The sequence below is a fragment of the Lytechinus variegatus genome, chromosome 13 (assembly GCF_018143015.1).
Source record: "Lytechinus variegatus isolate NC3 chromosome 13, Lvar_3.0, whole genome shotgun sequence".
Lineage (NCBI taxonomy): Eukaryota > Metazoa > Echinodermata > Echinoidea > Temnopleuroida > Toxopneustidae > Lytechinus > Lytechinus variegatus.
The window spans coordinates 9,059,834-9,084,452 of NC_054752.1; the positions used below are offsets into that span (position 1 = coordinate 9,059,834).

The 24,619-nt window shown below is 37.9% G+C and overlaps 1 protein-coding gene across 1 annotated transcript; it reads left to right on the forward strand.

The window, feature by feature from the left end:
- Positions 1–6,682: 6,682 nt before the first annotated feature.
- LOC121426923 (UDP-D-xylose:L-fucose alpha-1,3-D-xylosyltransferase 3-like) lies at positions 6,683–22,767 on the forward strand. The gene is made up of 4 exons (XM_041623334.1): positions 6,683–6,925; positions 12,418–12,554; positions 16,283–16,343; positions 21,591–22,767. The coding sequence occupies exons 2-4, from the start codon at positions 12,528–12,530 to the stop codon at positions 22,475–22,477; spliced, it is 975 nt and encodes a 324-aa protein (XP_041479268.1). The 5' UTR covers positions 6,683–6,925; positions 12,418–12,527; the 3' UTR covers positions 22,478–22,767.
- Positions 22,768–24,619: the final 1,852 nt, after the last annotated feature.

A 24,619-nucleotide genomic window follows, 5' to 3' on the forward strand; every position in this document is an offset into this window, starting at 1 on the left:
GTAATTCAACAAATACCTCCAATGTGGCCAAAATTCATTGACCTCACATGACCTTTGACCTTGATCATGTGACCTGAAACTTGCACAGGATATTCAGTGATACTTGATTACACTTATGTCAAAGTTTCAAAAGTCAGATCAATAAACTTGCAAAGTTATGATGGTAATTCAACAGATAACCCATTTAGCAAAAGTTCATTGACCTTTGACCTTGGTCATGTGACCTAAAATGTGCACAGGATGTTCAGTGATACTTGATTACTCTTATGTCCAAGATTTATGAACTAGACCAACATACTTTCAAAGTTATGATGGTAATTCAACAAATACCCCCAATTCGGCCAAAGTTCATTGACCCTAAATGACCTTTGACCTTAATCGTGAGACCTGAAACTTGCACAAAATGTTCGGTGATACTTGATTACTATTATGTCCAAGTTTCATGAATCAGATCCAAAAACTTTTCAAGTTTTGATTGTAATTCAACAGATACCCACAAATCGGCCAAAGTTCATTGACCCTAAATGACCTTTGACCTTAGTCATGTGACATGAAACTCATGCAGGATGTTTGGTGATACATATTTGACCTTATTTCCATATATTTTCTAAGTTATGATGACATTTCAAAAACTTAACCTCAGGTTAAGATTTCGATGTTGATTCCCCCAACATGGTCTAAGTTCATTGACCCTAAATGACCTTTGACCTTGGTCATGTGACATGAAACTCTAATTGGATGTTCAGTAATACTTGATTAACCTTATGGCCAAGTTTTATGAACTAGGTCCATATACTTTCTAAGTTATGATGTCATTTCAAAAACTTATCCTCAGGTTAAGATTTGATGTTGACGCCGCCGTCGGAAAAGCGGCGCCTATAGTCTCACTTTGCTTCGCAGGTGAGACAAAAACCAGATTCCGAAGCGATCGTTTTGCGTGTAGCTTTCATGTGTGCTCATAAAGTATGAGTATAGTCTTTCTTAGTGAATTTTATGTTTAATTCTCAAGAAATTTATTTGAATGCTCTTAGAAACGCAACTTTTATACTCCATTTTTACACAAAGTCCTTACCGTGGGGGTCCCACACCCTCTCCAGCTCGATCGCTTCGGTAACTCACGCTGTCAAAAATATTGTGCCCCCTTCGGGATTTTGCCCCCCCCCCAAAAAAAAAAAAAAAAAAAAAACTTAAAGTGTTCCGGCGCGCCTGGAGGCTGCCCTATCAATCAAACCATCCAATGGAACACCAGCTCGATGATAATTAACATTGATCACTCAAGCTGGATGCCTCTAATGCCCTTTTTACACAGGATTTTCTTAACCCCGGACTATCGCTAACCCCGTACTATCCTTAACCCCGTACTATTTTTTTTCCTTTTCACACATGCCAAATTGTTATTGCTAACCCCGGATAAGGAATGCTTGCTTTTCACATACGAAACTCGCTAACCCCGGACTAGTGGTTTTTGTCGATCATTCGTAGTACAAGTACTTCACTCGTACACTTTTTACACACGCTACAATATCCTTAACCCCGTACTATAGGTGGGGCCAAATTGCCATTTAGCCCCACCTATAGTACGGGGTTAAGCTTAGCCCACTTTCGTTTTACACATGCGATCTTAACCCCGTACTATTGCTCTTAGCACCGCGATTGGTGGGATAACCCTGCTTTTTTGCAGGGCCAAGTAATCCCGTACTATAGGTGGGGTTAGCCCACTTTGCAAAAATGCTGTGTAAAAAGAAAGTGGGCTAAGCTTAACCCCGTACTGTAGGTGGGGCTAAATTGCCATTTAGCCCCACCTATAGTACGGGGTTAAGGAAATTTTAGCCTGTGTAAAAAGGGTATAACATAAGTTGGATGAAGCGGCAATCCTTGATAGGACAAGTGCAGTACTGCATGGGAAAAGATATATTATGGAGATGCACTTGTAATCAGTTAATGAAGTCCAATTATCAAAGTTTGTTATCAAAAGAACATACAGTGACTAGTCGTGGAGCTTTAGAACACCAAAGTCTGGCTTTTAAATCATTTAAAACGGTCTAATTGATAGGCAAAATGAGATATTAGATGGTTTATAAACATGTGATTTCAGTTCTGAGAACTTTTTTCTTCAAAATTGGGACAATTTAACAAGCACAATGGAGAACACACAAGACATTTCATTTTCAGCAGACTGTTTTCACTTCATTTTGCTAAAGAAAAGCACACACACACACTCTCTCTCACTCTCTCTATATATACTGTATATATATATACACATGTATAAGCATCTTGGTTTTAACAACATTTTGCGCACTATAGCAGCAGTTACCCTATAGTCCCGCTTAGATCGCGCACGCTTTAATAAAAACAACTGTCATTCAAACTTGTCACAATTCACGAATCTTCCCTGAAGAAGGTAGAGGTCTACCGAAAATTTGGACAGTGAATAAAAGAACTTAATTGTTGGCATTGCAAAAACTGCATTACTCGTGAATTTGTTTCGCATTCCTGATATATACATGTATATATATACACACACATGTATGTGTGATGAGATTCTGTTGGTCGGGGAACATGACTACTCCAAAGGATATTAAATGTTACTGATTGACTATTAGGAGTTGAGATTTACAGTACTGTCATGATTCAAATTTTATAATCCATCATCTAAAATTGTAAATATGAATTGATTGATATAATAATTGAAAAAAAAATTTTATATTCAAAATTTAAGCAATGAATAGTGACATTCGCTTGAATACAGATAGGTTCATGAAATTCGTAGGATCACCACCAGTGTGCTTTTAAATGCGAAGGCCCTCCCTGCAGGAATTTACCTTTGTATGCAGATGTGAGTGTGGGAGTAGGTGCATCTGTTAATGCCCATGGATGTATACGAATACAAACATGTAAAAATCATTGAAACTTGTTATTTTCTGCCATTGATTCAGATAATCAATACTTTGACAGATCCCATAACAAAACATACACGAAACAAAAGGTACAAAATACAAAGAAATACATAAGAAATTAAAAAAACAATAAAATACATTAATATTCACTGTGATATTATATTCTAAGGGCCGTACAATTATTTATAATGATGCAAATACTACTTGTACCAAAAATATAAACATTTGAGCTTAAATTATCAAATTAAAGCATAATGATCCAAAATATGCATAAATTTGCATAATTCATTAGCCGGAAACAATAACAATTTTTCCCGAAAGGTACACGTATGTATGCAGGATTTTGCAGTATTCATGTCTGTGAAAGCGAATATAATTAAAGAACATTGTCGAAATAATATTCTGAATTGTCAATTCGGCAGCCATTTTGTTTATGCAAATTAGGTGGTCAAAACATGAGAAATTAGCTTGGGAACCGATCTTATCAGATTCAGCATATTTGAATTGTGTGAAATAGTCCGGTTTCCAACTTTTACCCCAAAATGCTTCTTAAAGTTTATACAGGCCTCTTTTTCCAGAATGGCTCTAGTCTATGCGGTGTCGAAGGGCGAAATCAATCTTACCTTGCGAAACATTTCTCATACATTTCCCTTGCTCTTTTAGTCAATTGAAATAAACCGGATACATTCAAGCATTTTGTAACAATTTTGCCACCCAAATTGAACTTTTAACTCTTAGTAAACACAACCTTTACCCTTTTTTGTGCCAGCTGTATCTGAGGACATAACTGAATCATAACAAAAGTTTATATCAGACATCTCTAGCATTATTTCACTAAGTTTTTATCATATAAAGTAGGTTTACATTCCATTTTTCATTTAATACTTGTTTCTCCACACTTTTTCCAAGCTTGACAATGATTTACAAAATGAAAGTCAAGCCTAAGCCATTTCATGTAAATCACAGTTTAGTGTGAAGCAAATGTCATCACGATGGCTTCGATGTGTGGGGGGAGTGGGGTGGGGCGCAATGCACTCTTTGAAGTGTTTTGGGCAAGGAAAGAAGTTAAAAGGTGACAAGCTAAATTCCACGTGTTCTTCATGATTAAGGTCTACTTTTCTTTTATTCGCATAACTATTTCAAAGTTCTGCGCAAATCGTTTTTCACTAACTTTTCAAAAGTGGTGCTCACTCAATTAAGCGGAAATATTTTTCGGCAGTTTTTGCTTAAATGGATCTGTACCAATGTTAAAATGTGGAAAAATATTCAGGATATTAGAAATGTATAATTTTACAGGATACTTTCTAAGTGTAAACTTTTTTTGATACGCACTGCACTCTAAAAACACTGAGTAAAATTTTACCCAATATTGAGTAAAAAGGGAACATGCATGTTTGCTGGGTATTTTTTTAACCCCATATTGGGCTATTTCAACGCAACATTGCGTAAAATTTACCAAATATTGGGTATACTTTTACCCAACAAACATGCATGTTCCCAATTTACCCAATATTGTGTAAACCTTTTTTAGAGTGTGTAGACTAATTTATCCTGTGTATTAGTGATGTTTATCTTAAAAAAGTATTTTAACCCTAATAGGATATTTCAGACCAGAATATACAGGGGCCGCTGATTGCACGTCCTTAGAGCCGGATGTAAACTACAATACTGTAGATTTAAATCCCCCCCAAAAAATAATTGTTTATATTTTTATTAATTACTTATGCAAATAATTAACTTCCTATGTATTTTATTGTTTCTTTAATTCTTATGCATTTCTGTGTTTTTTAAAACTTTGTTTTCTATTGTTTTTTTCAATGAACTTTGTCGGGGACACTTTTGCGATCATAAATAGCATAAAATAAATCAATTTAAAAACCAACAAAAGTATAAATAATCATAACTTATGATTTTGGAGTCGAAAACATAATTTGCATCAAACTTGTACACGGAATCACGTTTTTTGAGCAACTTTGCGTCTTACATGCACTTACAAAATGCACCCAGGCGCCGCAAATTTGGTCTCAAAAGATGCTTAACCCTAAAAGGACGGGGGAGGGGGCATGATGCCCCTCTCCCCTCGTTTGGTTTGTTTACATGAAATGTTATCTTTGTGGATATATATAAAAGTGTGAAATGTAGATATGAATAAAACCTTATAACCAAGAAAAATATGAAATAATTTATGTTCAATTTACGTAACATGACTTTCATTCATTATTTGACATGTTTGATCAATGTTATCAGTAATAATTCCCAACATCGTAGAAGCAACAAGACATTTAGGCCTTTCTAATTTGTTGCCTCATTTAACTAATTCATCTCTCCTTTTCTCCATCTTGACCGTATAGGATTACCTTAACAAAATATTTTACTTAATGTCAAGTAGTCCCTCTGATGTGACATTTACTTTGGCACTTCAGAGCCAAGGGTGAAGCAGTGAACTTTGCTACTGACTGCCCTACATAATTAAGGGCCTCGTCTTACAATGGATGCGATCAACCTCGACAGTATGGAAATCCACCAATGTCATCATAGTTTCTATACAGGAAATTTCTACAATGTCCTTTGTGAACAAAGAGAAGTATACGGTATGTTAAAGAAAACAATGAATGTATGAATAAAACAAAATAAAATATAATAAAACATAATAAAATACTCTGAACGAACATACATTTTATAAGCCAGACGCTATACTGGCTTTTCATAGTTGCGGTTGATCTGATCAATCGCAACTCTTTGTAATATATGGAACAGGTTTGATAATAGTTCCAGTGGGGGTGTAGAAAGACAAGAATAAAAAAAAGAAGAAAATCAATTAGATAATCAAACATTGGTTGGTGGTTAGTCAATGAGGTATTATGTAAACAACCGAATAGCATCGCCACAAGCTGGACTTTGATATCGATACAGTCACACGTAAGAAATCAATTCAAGCCAGATTCTATTTTTTTTTTGGGGGGGGGGGTTAAAATCACATTTTATTTCTTGCTCATTATAGATAACATGTAAAAATGATAAATAGCACGAAATCAATTACATACATGAATCAGAATTCATACAAAAACAATTTAAATTAATTTTGATTAAGTGGTATTTTCCAAGGTAAACTTAGAATCAATTTATTTATTTATCAATTTATAATCACAAAGGGAATATTATAATACAAAATACAATCTTCTACATGGTCTAGAAACTCCAATGAATATAATTATCAAACACAAACATACTTATTATAATCTATAGATATATCTCAAGTTGAACAGTATTATTTTCCCTTTACAATATCATCAAATTGGAATAATTGGAAGAAATTATAAAAAATGTATATATCAATTGATGAAAAAAGTGTCCAAAATGTCTTGCATTTTTAAAATATTTTTTTATTGAATTTTGTTCCTTTTTTTATTTGTCCAAAATAATCTAAATTCACATCTCTGAAAACAGCGAAGTCAGCACCAAGCGCTAATAGGTTTCCTTCTAAATTATTCAAATATAACGAATTGTATTTGGTCGCTTTCGTTATTTCTCGGAGGAAAAATAAAAATTCCCAAGAATTAATTTCTAACCTTGAACGTAACATTTAAATAATACATATCTTCCATTCCGGTCTAACAGGGCAAGTGGCGTACCGTGGGTCATGGCATGGGGGGAACCAGCAAAAATTTTGAGTCAATTAGTGAGCGCGTTAAGCGCGTCCAGTTGCCAGGTATACTGACCTAATAGAGACATTTTAAGGACAGTGCCATTAAACGGATATGTATTTCACTGGTCTCCATTTCCCCCTTTAGCCGATGGGGGGGGGGGGCACGTGCCCCCCATGCCCGTCGTAGTTACGCCACTGAACATGGCAAATAGTGTGATAGATTGGATCGATCTGTGTCACCTTCATCCAGTGTGTCTGTGGCAGCATGTGTAATACAACTCGCCACTGAAACAAAGTCTTCCGAGGTGTGTGTGTGTTTTTTTCAGGTTCTATTTTCAATTGACGATACGAACGACGGGACAGGAGAGCGATACATCTTCACGTAAGTTAACAAGAGGGCAATTCCTTAAATTAATCCACCTTTTTGTACATCCGACCCCCAATTTTTCTCAAGTTTTACCTCACTTCATAAATAGACCAAGTCATGGTCCTTTGAGAATATTACAGACTGTCAAGAGAACAAGAAATCAGAGACAGACAATTTTATGAAGGCCCCAACGATAGGGGGTCGGACGTACATATTTTATGGAATTGCCCAATATTATTACTCGATCTGGGTTCAGATAAAGATAAATTAGAGTTTAAATTTTGTGTGAATAACATTGTATTGCCATGGAATTCATCGAATGGGATACAAGCGATACCAGACAGAATCCACGAGCAAAATAAACTTTTTTTTATTAATATTTATAACGCTGTTTACTATAATCGTGTACTATTCAATAAGTTATTTAAAATCTTAAACAACAATTCATTACTTAAATATCTAAACTTCAATAACTTAACGATGGTTGTTTCGAATGTTAAATATTTGTTTAAACAAGCAGTTAAACAGCTACAATATATACTGAAGAGTTCGTATAGTAAAACAGCGTTGCATAACGAATTCAAACAGTGTTTTTACTGTGTTATGAATGGTCCACATATCGAGCAATATTGGCACTAAAGAGTGGAATGTTTCGTCTATTCTATGAAGAAAATTCATCTTCTTATATAATTTGAATCATATTTAATGATTATTAATAAGCCCGTGTAATACGGCACGATATTGCATATTATAGATCTTTAAAATTAAATTCGTCAAATTTCGGCGCATCGTAAAATAGACTGCCATTGTACAGACAAGTCATGAATACGCGCGTTTTTTATGATAGCTTAAAGCCCTATACGACAGTTTGTATTTGTGTATGAAAGAAGTGTCCTATAGAATTTCCCTCGTGAGTATAGTTCTTCATGTAAATATACTTGACCGTGAGATTTGATAATAAATTCAATATAAATTCAAATATACACACGTAGGCCTAAAACGAGGAGTGTATAGTTATAAATTGATTATCAGCGGGAATAGATTGTAAAACAACTTTTAAGGGGGAAGTTCACCTTTATTTATATGACAAACAGTTTATTGTTAAAAAGCAGAAAAATAATTAAGAATATTGGTGAAAGTTTGGGGAAAATGCATTATATATTGAGAAAGTTATTAGAATTTCAAGTTTTTGATTATTTTGTGACGTCATAAACGAGCAGCTGCCCCATTTGTTATGTAATGTAAAATGCAGAGATTTTATTTGTTTTAATGAAAAACGGCGCATATAGTCTCACCCTGCTATGCAGGTGAGACAAAAAATGTTATATGACTCTGTTTACAACCACTTTCTGTTCTTCACTCAGATTTGGATTGTTGTCAATAATGATCACACGTCTCATCATCTCCAGATATATGTGGCGTAAATTTTATTTTCCTACGACATATGCTATGCTCAGAATAAGAAAGTATGCAATTTGAAAGATAATAGGGACAATCTGAAAATAAATTTCTCAAACCTACCAATATAAACAATATACCACATAAACTTATGTGTCAGGGACCGCGTGTACGTTTTTGTACACGGTTTTGGGAAAAAAGGTGTGAAGGGGTGAGGCTCTTCTGAATCGTGTCATTTGACAAAATATAAAACCCTCAAAAAAAGTTCCGCAACTCAAGTTTGAATGCTAATAAATTTCTTAGTGTGCCATCATCATATGTAAAAGTGGTATCATTTGAAAGTATGATTATTCCTCTTTACGATCATGTGTCATTTGTAATTCTATACTATCATAAAATACACAGACATGATAAATATGCAGCAATGTAAAAATGAAATGTTGCAAAATTCGTTGCCATGTCATGTTTGAGTTCTGCAACTCAAACTGCAAGTTTGAGTGCTAATAAATTTCTTAATGTGCCATCATCATGTGTAAAAGTGATATCTTTAGAAAGCATGATTATTCTTCTTTACAATCATATGTCATTTGTAATGCTAGTGTTATCATGAAATACACAGACATGATAATACGCAGCAATGTTACACATGAAATGTTGCAAAATGCGTCGTTTGCAATAGCGAATTTCCAATTGTTTCGATGATGGACCGAGTGCATTCACTGTCACCTACAGAAATGGAGACTCTTGTTAGAAATCAATGCATTTTGCAACATTTCACTTCTGACTTTTCTCGATGTTCAGGGTGATTGCATATTCCATGATTACATAATCACAGCAAACATGGCAAATGGCATATCATTGTAAAGAAGAATAATTTAGCTTTCCAATGATACCAGTTTCATCTTTTATACTTCATTAATCAAAAAGATATCATCCCCAAAAACTGAGTTGCAAAACTTTTTTTGAGGGTATATAAGAAAAAAGGCGGATGGAATTAAAATATATTTGCCTTTGTCCAGCAACTCATTTTCTCTGATAACGTGCATCATTCCCCATGTATAAAAGCAGTTACTTATTGTTTTAAAGTCTTTTGTGATGACGCGCTTGAAAATGACAATGACCAGGGCATTTGTTCCAATATCGCCCATAGTGTGGCTATTGGAGAAAAACATACAAATGTACAAAATCATCAATAGCAAACATTTAACAAATAATGATAAAAACCCCAAACAAATTAGCATTACAAATATTTTGATAAATATTGTTGAAATAATGGATAGGTACCCTGAAGATTAAAATATATATAAAAAAGAATAAAAAAGAAGGTCCTGCGTCGGTTGTGGTAGTATAAAGCAAAATACAATGTGAATAAAAACAACCGTAGATAGAAAAGTTGATCAAATTTTCGCCCATAGGGCTTCATCAGGAAATGATGAATTTATTAGTCAACAACACCAAGAAACGCAGTGCGCAAAACGCAAAGCGTAAAAAACAACGCGCTAAGAGGTAAGACGCGAAGCGCAACAGTACAAAAGAAAAGAGAGAAAGAGAGAAAACAAAGAAAAAAGAAAGAAAGGGGAAGGGAAGAAAAAGAAGAAAGCCGGGGAGACAAAAGGAAGAGAGAAAACTGAAAAAGAAAAAGAAAACCGACTAGAAGAAAAGAGAGAGAGGGGGAGAGAAGGGGCAGAAATAGAGGACAGCTGGGGAGAAAGAAAGAGAAGAAAAAGAAAGGGAAGGACAACAGAATCAAAGGAAGAAAACAAGAAAGGGAAGCAAGAGAGAGAGAGAGAGAGAGAGAGAGGGAGAAAAGAATATCACATCACGGGAAAAGAATGGAAAGACGCATTCATTCCATCAGGTTGGAGAGAGCCGAGTGAGTGGATGAGGCGTTCCTCCTTCTCTTTCCTTATCCCATCTGAACGAAAACCAGCCAGAAGAACGCACACCTTGAAGTACCCGATGTTATGGTCTGGTTGGTTGAAATGATGGGCTACCGGCAACTCTGCTGACTTGATCCTGATGGAGCGAAGATGTTCGGTCACTCTGTCAGCTAGCCTCCTCTTCGTTTCTCCGATGTAGATCTCCTTGCACTTCGAGCAGTAGATGCAATATATTCAATCCTTGGTGACACATGTAAAAGAGCCGTGGATATGCCAAGTACCCTTTGGTCCGGATATCTCTGTCACTGAAGAAATGACACCACACGTGTTGCAGCGAGGTCTACTGCATGGTTTGCTTCCGACACCACATGTAGCATTGATTGGAATGAGCTCGGATTTCACGAGGAGCTGGCGTAGGTTCTTGTAAAGAAATTATTTTAAAGTATAGTGTAAAGAAATAATTTCTTAACACAATATTTAAAATAAAAGAGTTGCCAAAGCTGTTGTACATGTATAGCCTCACACACATTTGTATACTTTCTCCCATACGTTTACTGTATCAAAGCACTAGCTTTGTATAAAAGCAATAGCATTGATCCAGCTGAGGCATGGCGGCTTGTCATTGTTCAAAACCCAACTTCACCCGACAGAGGAAATTATAATTGGTATGGTGTCGAAAATCTGACGGTCAATTTGATCAGGCTCGCCCTAACCATTAACCCGTCTCTGTGGTCTAGTGGTTAAGGCACCGGCGTTCAAAGCTGGGGGCCCGGGTTCGATTCCCGGCAGAGACATTTTTTCGGCATCACCAATTTTTCCAAAGGGTAGATAGCTCTGGGGAACCTTGATTGAAGCTACGCCTACCATTGTTCTCTTCATCCATTTCTTTACACAATATCTAAAATAAAAGAGTTGCCAAAGCTGTTGTACATGTATAGCCTCACACACACACACATATATATATAAGCAAATGGATGAAGAGAACAAAGGAAGGCGTATCTTAAATCAAGGTTCTCTAGAGCTATTTACCCTTTTTGAAAAATTGGTGATGCCGAAAAAATGCCTCTGCCGGGAATCGAACTCGGGCCCCCAGCTTTGAACACTGGTGTCTTAACCACTTGACCACAGAGACTGGTAAGTGGCTAGGGCGATTCCGATCCGATTGACCGTCAGAGAGACAGATTTTCGACACCAACTATATAATTTCCTTTGTCGGGTGAAGATGGGATTTGAACGATGACAAGCGGCCATGCCTCTGCTGGATCGAAGCCATTGCTTTGATACAGTACACGCATGGGAGAAAGTATGCAAAATCAACACTCGTAGTGCAGTCACTATTCAAGCACCGTAAGTGCTAAATTAGCACTTCATTTTTTACAGAGTACAACAACACAGAATTAGGCCTAAATGTATCGAAAATGACCGTCATACGACAATGAACAGCAGGGAGGGTCTTTGTCGACAATTGTTAAACCGGGACATCCCCCTGGGATTTTCCGCCCATGCCTCCAAGTGTACCATCATGCCGAATAAAGTTGAATATATTAAAATGTCTTTAATTAAACATTCATTCATTTAATAATATCTGATATTTTGTCAGGGTAGCCCATTCATCAATGACTGTTCTCCCATTCGGCCCTGAATAATGATAAACATATTTGCGCCAAACATGCATGCACAGAACGGCTCAAATAAAAAAGTTCACTGAAAATTCAAAAGCACAAACGAAGCAAGAACGAGTAATCGTTAGAAAGATATGAAGATATCAGTAAAAGTTGTCTCAAGACTTACCACGTCATGGTGATTGACAAACGACACAAACTAAAATACGTGGTAGGGTTATTTTCGCCAAAAATTCGGTGGTGTTCGTCCGTATGACCTTTACAAGCATAGATAGTCACTTTATCCAGGTTCTTTTTCAGCATTAAACAATTAATGGGGGAGGGGGGGGGGTAAAAAGATATACAGCACTATCCTAACCACAGATCACACGGAGCTCACATATTATAGATTGGGCTGCATCGAGATATTCCGGGAACAAAATGAAAATCAAAGTGGAGTTCTTTGGAAATATTAACATCATTATGGCCGGCAGAATAATAAAAAGATATATAATATAATAAAATAATTTCGGGGAATCGCTAGTTCACTTTACCCACTCGTAAAGATATCATGAGAATAACACGGCCTCCTATACACTCAGACTTTCCGACATTCTTGCCACTACAGATGGTGTGACGTATATCCTCTATGGGGATTGGCTGGATAACTTTGCCCAGATTCGAAAGAATGCCCAGCACTGGACTTGGGTGGTTGCTAAAAATCGGCTAAAAATCAAGATGAGAAGAACAACACTGCATGCAGGAGTAAGTATACTAGTTATCGGAACATATATAATGGGGCGTCGTGGTCTAGCGGTAATGACTCTCGTCTTTCAATGTGAGGGACGTGAGTTCGATTCCCAGTCAGCAGAGGCGGACCCTGACCCGGAGGAGACATAACATCGGAGGGGCACAGCATTGTTCACAAACAATATAGTGCCCCTCAAATCATTGTCTCCTCATACAGGGCCACTGCAAGTCAGCAAGAATTTACCCACATTGTACTGCATTCAACCCAGGTGAGATGAATGGGTACTCGGTAGGAAGAAAATTCTCGAATGCCCGGGCGGCTGCAGGTAGCACAGCTGTAGCAGCGCTTGAAATACAGTAATGGCTTTGATAGTTCAGGATTCCGTCTTACAATGAGTTAAGATTGATCTAATCAATCTCAACAGTATATAAATACATCCAGACAATATTTTTCTATAGGAAAACAACGAGAAGCACCCTGAATTGTCAAGACATCGATGGCTGTATGTATATTTGTACACATCATATCTAGAAAACATTTCAAACAAACATGCATGTTGTATATTGACTTTGCCGGCTTTCCATTGATAATGTTTGATCGGATCAATCGCAACTCTTTGTGCAACAGGGCCCAGGGCCTCCTCTAACAAAGATTTACAATTGATCAGATCGGCCTTAACTACATCCCGTCAATGGCACGTTTTCTTGAAAATTTGCACAAGGTCATTTGTAAAGAAAGCGAAAAACACTCCAATTGAAAAAAAAACCGATGGATGCATGAAAATGTATATATCTTGAATATGTATTTTAGATGTTGGCATTGCCGACTTTCCATAGCTGTGGTTAATCGGATCAATCACAACTTTGTATAATGGGGCTCTGCGATTGTTTTTTTTTGTTCGTGTGACTGTGACATTGTTAGCAAGATTTCACCATGTCTTTAACCTGTACTGAGACACCTTTTTTTTATTTGTATACATGGATTTTCCCTCGCTCTGTGACTATAGTTTCAAGAAACTTGCCTATAATTCCAAATCAAACACTTTGACCAAACAAAAACTTGTAGCAAACGTTCAGCCATTAAGCATGACTAAATAAGTAATACATAAGTCTTTGCGAAACACCCCATTACTGGCGGATCCGAAGCCGGCCCGTACCACCCCCCCCCCCCCTTTGAGAAGCGAAATTAAAATTTGTAATGTAAAAATGCCATTAAACAAAAATGTACCCCCCTTTTTTGCAGTCAAATTTTTCCTCGGAAACTCGGAAAAGTGTGCACCCTTTTGGAAAATCTTGGATCCGCCCCTGATCCCCATGCCAATTAAACTCACTCCCAGCAAACCCCATCGAAGAAGTAATTACAATCAAACACGATTCCCCTCCCCCTCCAAACCAAACGCCACTCCATTTGTGACCAATTAGAAGCTTGTCTTTGGGACTTGATCAGTTGCAACACTTGTTTTAAGGAAATAAACTTCATTATAACTGCATGGCAAACTCATTAAAAGGGAAGTTCACCCTGAAGAAAAGTTTGTCTCATGCGAACATACCCCCCCCCCCACATCCAATAATAAAATACAATTTCGACGTTTTGAGGAAAATCCATCAAATATTAATAAAGAAAGTAGAATTTTAAAAGTTTTTGATGTGTTACGTCATTATACGTGCAGCTGTCCCATATTATGTAGGCCCTAATATAAAATACATGAATTGAATTGTAATGATGACTAAACGTCTTTCCTAGCGCGATAGCTCAGTCGGTAGAGCGGAAGTTTCGGATTCTGGTGACCCGGGTTCGATTCCCAAGTGGTGTGCTAATGCCCTTTGGTAAGGCATTTATCCTCATTACCAGGTCCCTCGGAAAAGACCTTAAGCCGTTGGTCACCTGGTTGCTTTCTCAGCAGTCAAGTAAAAATCTCGGTATAAACCCTATCAGGAGCGGGTAAGAAATCATTTGTCTATTGATATACTGAAGATACAATAAAAAACATTTTCCATTTTTGGTAAAATTGTATTTAATTGATTTTTTTTTTACTACACAGTATAATGGGGAAGCTAGTCGCATATTACGTTACAAATCAAAAATATAACATTTTAATCAATTTTTTAATTATTGGTGGATTTCCTGCAAACCTACAACAATATTTGACGCGTCGTGGTCTAGTGGTTCTGACTCTTGCCTTTCAAAGATAGGGTCGTGGGTTCGAATCCTAGCCATGGCGTGTTTCCCTTTAGCAAGAAATTGTTCTACACTGTGCTGCACTCGACCCAGGAGAGGTGAATGTGCACCCGGCAGGATTAGTTCCTCGAATGCTTGAGCGCCTAGGCAGCCCAGCTAAAGCCGGGGTAATAGTAGCAGGGCCCATTGGGAGAACAGTTTTCGGAACTGAAGTGGCTACCCTCCACTGTAAAAAAAACAACGAAGTGCTAATTTGAGCACTTCCAGTGCTTGTATAGTGCACTGACAGCATTACCAGTGCTGATTTTCTAGTTCAAATTTAAGCTAGAAAGTCAGCAGTCGAAGTGCTGTCACTATACAAGCACTCTAAGTGCTAAATTAACACTTCATTTTTTACAGTGTCGGTAAATATAACGCTTTTATTATTATTATTATTGGATTATTTTGTTACAAGCAACATATTATTATCTGTTATATTTACAATAAACTATATAATACAATAAATTTGCAATAACGGTTAAAAGCTACTGAAATTATCATCTTTTATTGGCTGATTATAAACGTGTAATATAGAAATTGTGCACTGTTTACTATAACAAGCCTCTATGAAACGGGTCCTATAAGAGGTAAAACCTGATTTCTGTGCGCTTTGTATCTGATAAAAAGGCGCAATATAAATGAAGTGTATCATTTATTATTATCATTATCATCATTATTATTTCAGACGAGAATAATCCCTTTGAAGGATAAAAATCATCTAAACTTTTTGAATTATTTAAATATCATTTTGTCTCAGTAATCACTTTTGTTATCGACATCTGAAAGATTTATGAAGAATATTATTGCATTGCAGTTTCAGCTATACATGGCATGTATTGCCTACGAAAAAAATGTATTCCCTTTAATAGTATTCTCTCAATCTTAACATCAACCATGCAAAAGAACCAACATAATCAAGGGCTTTGTCACACCAACGAAATTAATTCCAAACCGATCAAAGATATTGCGTTATTTTGACTAATAATAATATTCCGCATTTATATAGCGCTTAATACATCGGCACGACGTCTCTAAGCGCTTTACAGACATATTATTTGTTACCCCGGTCATCGGATCCTTGCATGCCCGCATACAATGTATGCACCTTCTCCACTCCCTGGGGAGCATTCCAACAACAGTTCCAAGACTCAATTGCTAGGCATACTACATATTAAAGGCTTTCACATCCTACCGGGTACCCATTTAACACCTGGGTGGAGAGTGGCAAAGTGTGGATTAACGCCTTGCCAAAGGACGCTAGGCCATGGTGGGATTCGAACACACGACCCTCTGATTACAAGGCGAGAGTCAGAACCGCTACACCATGAGGCCTCCACATAATGGCATAATCTTCAATCAATTTGGAGTTTGGTACATCGGTGTGGCTGCTTCACCCTAATATAGAGCATTCCTAGCAACATGTAGGACAAGGTAAACATGCGTTGCTTCAATACGGTTCGAAACATTGACTAGCTTTACATGACTCTAATGTTTGTTTTTCTCTTGATATCTTGTTCCCATGCAGATAAATGTCGTTCTTGTGGTATTTCTGGCTGCGGCAAGTTTTTACTTGGGATGGCATTCAGGTACATGTTTTTATTTGTTCTTTTGTTCCGACTAGACAATTTGATCCTAGATTTTGATATGCTTACATTGTCTTGTATGATTATTTATCAAATATGAATAAATAAGTAAACATAAGAATATACAATTAGGGTTAGTTCCCTCAATATGCTCTATTTTTGGATCAAAATGCAATAAACATGGTGTTTAATTTGGAAGAAAAACAACGAAAATATCCGTATTGATATCAAATACACCTTTCAGCCTGTGGAACGCCTCTGGAAGTCTACCTTGTATTACGCAATTCAATATAGCAGCAGTGCTGATTTTGAAAACAATGATTGATAATGAATTAACCAAAATACCATTCATAATAATAAGAGACTGTTTATTGATCCTAATTTACCTTTGACCTTGATCATGCGACTGACAAGACTCGTACAATACGATCAGTGATGATTGAATACCCTAGCTTATATTCACGTTTCATGAACTAGATCAGTATCTTTAAAAGTTATGATGGCAATTCAACAAATACTCCAAAATGGTCAGAGTTTATTGACATAAATGACATTTGACCTTGCTCACGTGACCTCAAACTCACACAGCATGTTCAGCGATACCTAATTGATCTAATATGTCCATGTTTTTTTTAAAATCAGATCTACAAACTATAAGTTATTGCAAATTAAACAAATATGCCCAACATGGCCAAAGTTCCCTATAACCCTATAACCTTTCATCTTAATCAAGTGGCCTGAAACTCAGGCAGAATGTATAGTCACACACCGATACCATTCAGTCCAATTTTCGTGAGCTAGATCCATAAACCTTTACAATTATGACATTTCAGAAACGTAATCTTGGTTGAAATATCGATGTTGATTCCCCCAACATACATGGCCTAAGTTCATTGACACTAAATGACCTTTGGCCTCGGTATGTGACCTGAAACTCGAGCAGGATGTTCAGTATTACTCGAATTTTACATATCCACGTTTCATGAACTAGGTCTACAAACTTCCAAAGTTATGATTCAAGCGGAAAAGTAGTGCCTATATTATAGTCTCGCACTTAAAGGTCAAGTCCACCTCAGAAAAATGTTGATTTAAATCAATAGAGAAAAATCAGACAAGCACAATGCTGAAAATTTCATCAAAATCGGATATAAAATAAGAAAGTTATGATATTTCAAAGTTTCGCTTATTTTCAACAAAATAGTTAAATGAACGAGTCAGTTATATCCAAAGGAGAGAGTCGATGTCACTCACTCACTGACAATTTTTTTTTATTGTTTGAATTATACAATATTTCAATTTTTACGAATTTGACGATTAGGACATCCTTGCCTGAAGCACAAAATGTGAAAATAATGGAATTCCAAATGTTCAGGGAGGAATGAAACTTCATTTCACATGACAATGACAAGAAAATAAAAATATTTCAGATTTCATATAATAAAATACAAAAGAAATAGTGAGTGAATGATGTCATTAGTCCCTCATTTGCATACCGACCGAGATTATAACTGTTTTGTGAAATGAAGCAAAACTTAAAAATGCCATAACTTTCTTATTTTACATCCGATTTTGATGAAATTTTCTGTTATGCTTGCTGAATTTTCTCTTTTTATTCAAATCAAGTTTTTGTTTGGGTGGACTTGTCCTATAAAAAGGAGCTAAAATTTTCATCATTAATACTATGAGTTTTGACATAGGACCAGGACATCCTTATACGACATGTCATGAAAATGATGACTGTCTTCCTATTCCTCTTGCTGAGCGCGAGATGAAACAAAAGGGACAATTTAATTCTTGAATTAATATCATATTTTTAATGCCTAATGAGGGCGGGAAGTCTGATGATATTATGGCATAAAAAGTGGACATTTCACTTTTCTAAGTTTATATATTTTAACCATAAATGCGAGAGCAAATCGCGGGCTAACATTTTTTTTATAAAAGGGGATTTTAAGTAGTTTGTTATATAATCAATATGCAAACTGAAATGCCAGCGTGCAGCGCTAGCTGATACGTTTGGAAAATCACACCTGAACTTTATCTTGAAAGTTTTATGGAATACACGAAAATGATAAGTACCTGATAAATCAAAATTTGCGAGCGCGCAGCGCGAGCAGCAATTGTTGATAAAATTTTTCAGACCATGAAAGTAACATTTTTACAGAGCATTTTAAAAAATCAATTTGTAAATCGCACAAAATAATGAAAGTTCGATTTCCGAGGTGAATTTTTTTTGTATATTGCCTTCCAAATTTGATATTTGAGCTCCATATTGAACAAGATTATGTAAATCACCTAACATGCAGGCAATGCGAGCGGGAAGCGCGAGGGAAAATTTGATATAGAGGCAAGAAAGATTCTTGCTCCAACAATAGAAGAGGGGGCCCTCGGTCCCCTGGATCCGCCTATGGGGACAAGGGGCGGGAAAATTTGACAAGGAAAAAAAAAAGGTTATCATCCCAAAAGTACGGTCATCTCGTCCCAACTCATGTTTTATTTCGATTTAGAATGATGTATTTATTACCGTTAAAGACAGAAAATAGTAGGGGAGCATTTGATATTGTTTCCCCATACTATTTCTAGTAGGGGGGGACACGCCCCCCCCCCCTGAGATGTCCCATGCTACGGACATCATACGATGCCAGGGCAATTGTCGGCCGATTTACCTTTACACTTCGCATCTTGTTTTGTGTAGTGTACAGACGCGCTGAGAGCTGTACATGCGTAAGGCCCCCATCTCACTAGGATGGCGATCATGGCGATCTGTCTAAATCCCGCAAAGCGTCGCAGAATCGTCCTCGAATTCTATTTTTAGCCTGCGAGGCGATTGCACTACAACTTCACTGCGACGGACCTGCGCTGAAGGCGATGGTAATACGCTGATAGTACGACGCTGCCACTCTCTTGCCACGATTTGAGGCAGATGTGATGCGCTGCTTCTGCGATCAAAGCGACCGTACAACGAGGCCCATACGCTAATTAGGACCTCGGTACGGTGGTGCCATGAATGGAACGATTGTGTTACGTTCATGATGGGCTCTTGAAACGATTTCAAGCAATCGGCATATTGATCGCGGCACATGAGACATTTTTCAGTCGACTGCCAACCTCCGACCAAGATGGATGTCCAGAATTTGGTTGGACTTATACATCTTAGCAGTATACAACAACTTCAGTTAGAAGTTGAATACGAGGACCTGATACGAGGACAGTAGGAGGAGGCCAAAAAGATACTGGGTCCGATCATGGCTGTCACTTAAGTCATTATATACAATATATATTAAAATTTCACTCAAAAGATGTCGATGGGCCTAATAGTTAATATGAGGGATGCATACAGAATTTCATAAAAGAGCATAAAAATGTTTTATATTTTGTTGATTTTTTTCCATAAAAGTTTGTCACTCAAAATTGTTAGGTAAATTCCTTTCAAATTTGCTTTCAAGAAGTAGTCTACTGATGTGAGAGCACTCATAAGGGGGGGGGGGGCACAATGCCAGAATCCCCATGAAGTGTGCTTTCCCAATCAATACATCAGTGATCGAATCATTAAAATTTTAATATTGTTTACTGTCACTGTAGTTAGAATTCATTCTATTTTTAAAACATATTCAATTTATATATTTTTGCGGAGGTAACCCATTTCGTCATCAAGACATGCGAGCGTCTTTTTTTTCTCTCTTTCAAGCTGGCTCAGCAGTTAGATTTTCATCCTCCTACTATACCTCCTCCTCCTCCTCTACCACCACCATAACCTCTTGTTCGCTTCCTCTTGGACCGCCGGCATAACAGATTGGGCAGCTTCCCTTTTTGGTCCTTTTTCTGGGAAGTATATTTGAAAACGTCGTGGTGTCGCCTCGTAATCTGTTGAAAATGTGATAATCCGCTACCATCGGCACGTTGTTTCATAGCAGCGCAGACGGTCGCTGCTCAATCGCTGGCCAGTCATCAGCGGCGCAGCAAAAGCGCAACGCGAATGCCTGCAGCGGGCTGAGAACGTGTGCCACATGCCACCCAAAGAGAAAGCGTCGTGGTGGAAACGGTGTGAAGCGTGTCGAGCGCAAGGCAGTCGCCTCGTAAACGGAAGCAGCGTAGCAGAATTGTCTTGGGAACGGGCCTGAAAAACACGGGCGATCGGTGCCGCTTTTAATGCGCTTCTACTACGCTTTGTGCGTTGGAGCTCCGTTACAGCTACGAATATGTCGTTTGTAATACGCTCTTGACTCGATTATGATGCGCTTTAGCACCTCCGCGATCTCGCTACGTAAGTTTTGAACATGTTCAAAATTTTGTGGCGACCAGGAAGATGGTGGCGATCCTTGCCGCTTCAGAAAAGATCAAGGAACGACGGAGAAGATTGAAAAGATCAAGCCACGTTCAAGCTACGATTTACCACGCTTTGTCGATTTTTGACGATCGCAGCGGAATCGCCATCTAGTGAGATGGGGGTATAAAGGCCTCGGACCCGGGCCTCGCATATTTTCGCGACGGTACATATATCGGTCGCGAAATTATTTTTTCCACCGCAGTTCCCGACACTAATATGAATATGCATGACTTGTCATTAATGAAAATTTGATAAAATGTTTACGAAGTCCACGCACGTGCGTAATCTTATTCAGAAGACGCAAGTCACGAATATTCATATTGGCGTCCGGAACTGCGGAGGGAAAAATAATTTCGCATACCGGTCGGAAATCAGACGGTTAGTGACTAATTTATGGACAGACATCGGTCGATAATCGGTAGATGTCTGTCCGATATCTGCTCTCAAGGACTTGACTTCCGATGCTAGAGATCGGTTGGTTCACGGCCGGACATCGGACGATACTTGAACCATGGACCTATATACTATACTGTGTATACTAGGTCTATGCTTGAACGATGTGTCAAGGATGGGTTAGACATCGGACAATAGCACAATAACCTACTATAGCTGAGAGCCCCGGCCATTGGACGATGAGCACGGGCGTCCGGCCGACCGGCAACCAGTCCAAAATGGCCAAAACACATTGAAAGTACATCGTAAACCTAATCGAACTGGACTGCACAAACAACTTTGAAGCTACATGACAAGTACTCCATGGCACTAACAGTATATGGAGGCATAACAAACACGTAACAAACAACATGAATAATTGTGCGCGCACGTCCTTTTGGAGTACGTTTAACTGTATTCCGTTTCTCCATTAACTGTTATCATTTATTCATTAATTTATTCTTATTTTTTATCTGTTGCTTATCATAAAGGTGCTGACTCGAATAGAAAGGTACCAAACCTGCGCTACGTAAGCCAACCTTCAACAAGACCGACGACAGCACTTCTCATCAAATCACCACGGCGGAATAGTACGTCTAAAGAGCACTTGCAAACGGTGAAGCCCACTTCATCCCAATCTAGGGAAACACCAAGACCTTGGGTGATACTAGCAACCACTAATCAAGCCTTCTTGGATTTCACGGAGAACTGGCTCGAGAGTTTGAAGCGAAGCAACATCACTGACCATGTGACTATAATAGCTGAAGACAACGCAACGCGTCAAGCCCTCGCCAATCGGAAGGATATCAAACTTGAAATATTGCTGACGGATAATGCGAATCTCCCTTCCAAATTCCTATCCTTCGGGTCTCGCGATTACATCCGACTGGTTAACAAAAGACCAAGCTACATCCTGTCTTACCTAGAAAAAGGCGTAGATGTCCTCTTTTCTGATGTAGATACAGTTTGGCTGAAGAACCCTTTGTCATTCTTCACGGGCGACTACGATTTGTATATCGGAAGGGATATATACGATAACCCAAAGGCACCAGACGTGGCGTGCGCAGGGTTCGTATACTATTCCGCCACGAACGCTACCATTGATCTGCTCTTAAAATGGATTCGTAGCATTCACGATAGGCCAGGAGTACCTGACCAAGAACTCCTGAATCATTGGTTACGTAACCATGCCACTCGCCAGACGCTCAATGTCAAGTATCTGGATCAAAGACAGTTCCCAAACGGAAATGATTATTTCAACGCAAAATGGAGGATGAAAAACGCCGACGTCGAACCTATCGTGGTTCATAACAATTGGATTAAAGGACACGATGTCAAGATAAAACGGTTTAAGAATGTTAGCTTATGGTATTTATGATGTGAAGAAATGCAGGTTTCGAAACAGCATCGTGTATTCATGGAGTATTCAAAGAAAAAAGAATTATTGGTGTAGTTTATGTATTTAATCCGGGTTGACACATTAATTAGAAGAAGGGTTTAGAAGACTAGTGAAGGCATGATGGGATGTGGTAAATAAACTCAATTTTGTCAAGAAGAGAATCACGCCAAAAAGGCATACAACAGGGACTTATCAAGGATTTTATAGAAGTGGGCAAGTTGTTGGCAAAATAATGCACTTGTCAAGGAGGAGGGAGAGGATGGGGCCGGGGGGGGGGTGGGGTAGAAGAGGACAGGGAGCTGTAAACAACAGGGTAATGTAACTGTTGGAGTGTTTCGTATTTACTATGGAGCCGCTCTCGACAAGGCACCAATTCCTTTGAAAATGCAGGTCAAATCACAATGGAGATCTGAGAGGCTTTGTCGAAAACTGGTGGACCGTACGACAGCAGCGTAGTGTCAAAGGATCTGAACAACGACATACGGGCAATTGTTCGTCCGGTGCAAATATTCGGATGATCTGCTATCCCGGTCAACCAACTTTCGACAAAAGCCTTCTCCATTGTGATTTGACTTGCATTTTCAAAGGTATTGGTGCATTGTAGAGAGCAGCTCCGTATAGTAAATGCGAAAAATCTCTATGTTCGAGTTAGGGTCACTTGTGGTAGGGGCACGTGTCCTGTGTGGTCCGAGATCTGCACATGATATACATTACTAGTAGTATATACAGTGCGTCCCCCCCAAAAAATGCCCCTCTAGTATGCAGCTAAATTACTTAAAAAAGTGAAAATTATTCTCAATGAAATGAACTAGGAAGCTCATATCATGTTCTAAGTTCTATAAAAATTTCATTAGTCTCGCTTCAGTAGTTTGAATACACAGTCTATTATGTAACAGTGGTGTTTTTCAGCTCATTCCAAGTTTGTTCTGCACTTTTATTTCTGGGATATCAATCCCCTTTGAACATTCTGACCAAGGAATTCCCTGATCTGACCAGGGAAATTTCCATGATCTAACCAGGCTCATCCAATCAAAACCTTGAGCATGTTCAGTCGGGCAAAAACAATATTTGACAGTCCATTTCGTGTTTGATAACAGGAGATGCACAATAGGACAACAGGTCATGTCTGTTTCATGCCTCAATACTGCATTTTTGTTTTCATTACCTTTTTTTAGTTAATAAGCTACTGTGGTTAAGTTTATTCAATGTACCTTTTAAAAAGAAAAAAAGTCAAATATTTCTCTGGTAAAGTTCCTTTTCGCAAAGGGTGATTAACCTGTGGATTCCCCTTATTTTCAGCTTATTTTACTCATCCATCATTCACATTTTCTTTCCAAGATGGTGCACTGATTCCCCCTATCAATCATAAAACAAGCTTGGATATGATTAAGGAAATGTCCCTGCTTAGATCCCGGATGTAAAATGGGGGTTAATATTTCATAGACAATGCATAAATGCATCAATGCTGCAAACTTGGAATGGGCTAAATTGCACCACTCTTATGTAACAGAGTGTGTATTAAAATTCGCTGAAGCGCGACCAATGAAACTTTCATAAAAGTTAGATCACGAGATGAGTTTTCCACTCATGAACATTAATTTGAGAATACTACCACTTTTTAGAATTAATTCAGCCCTATGTCAGAGGAATTTTTTTGGGGGGGACGCAGTGTATATTTCTAAGGCCTCTCCAGTACATCTTCATTTTTTCTTCAAGTTATCTCGTTAGTATTTATTGCCAAGAGATCCAAGGCACCGTTGTCAATATTTAAGGACCTCATACCTATATTAAAATATATATATCCTTTTACTCGTTCACGACCGACATAAAACGTACCTTTTTTAATTATTAGAATATCTGGGGCCTGTTGCATAAAACTTTTTACCTGAGAAAACTCTGGTAAAAACTGAATGCTAAGGTTAGTCTAATTTCTGCCATTGACTTTAACACAGGGAAAAACTCAGGTAAAAACAACCTGAGTTTTCTCAGGTAAAAAGTTTTATGCAACGGGCCCCAGGAGTAAACTTTCTGTGTCGATGTTTCAAATTATAACATGATTTTTTTTTATAATCAAAGAATGTAGGCTTGATCTTTATTCCCCTTTCATCAGTATTACCATCG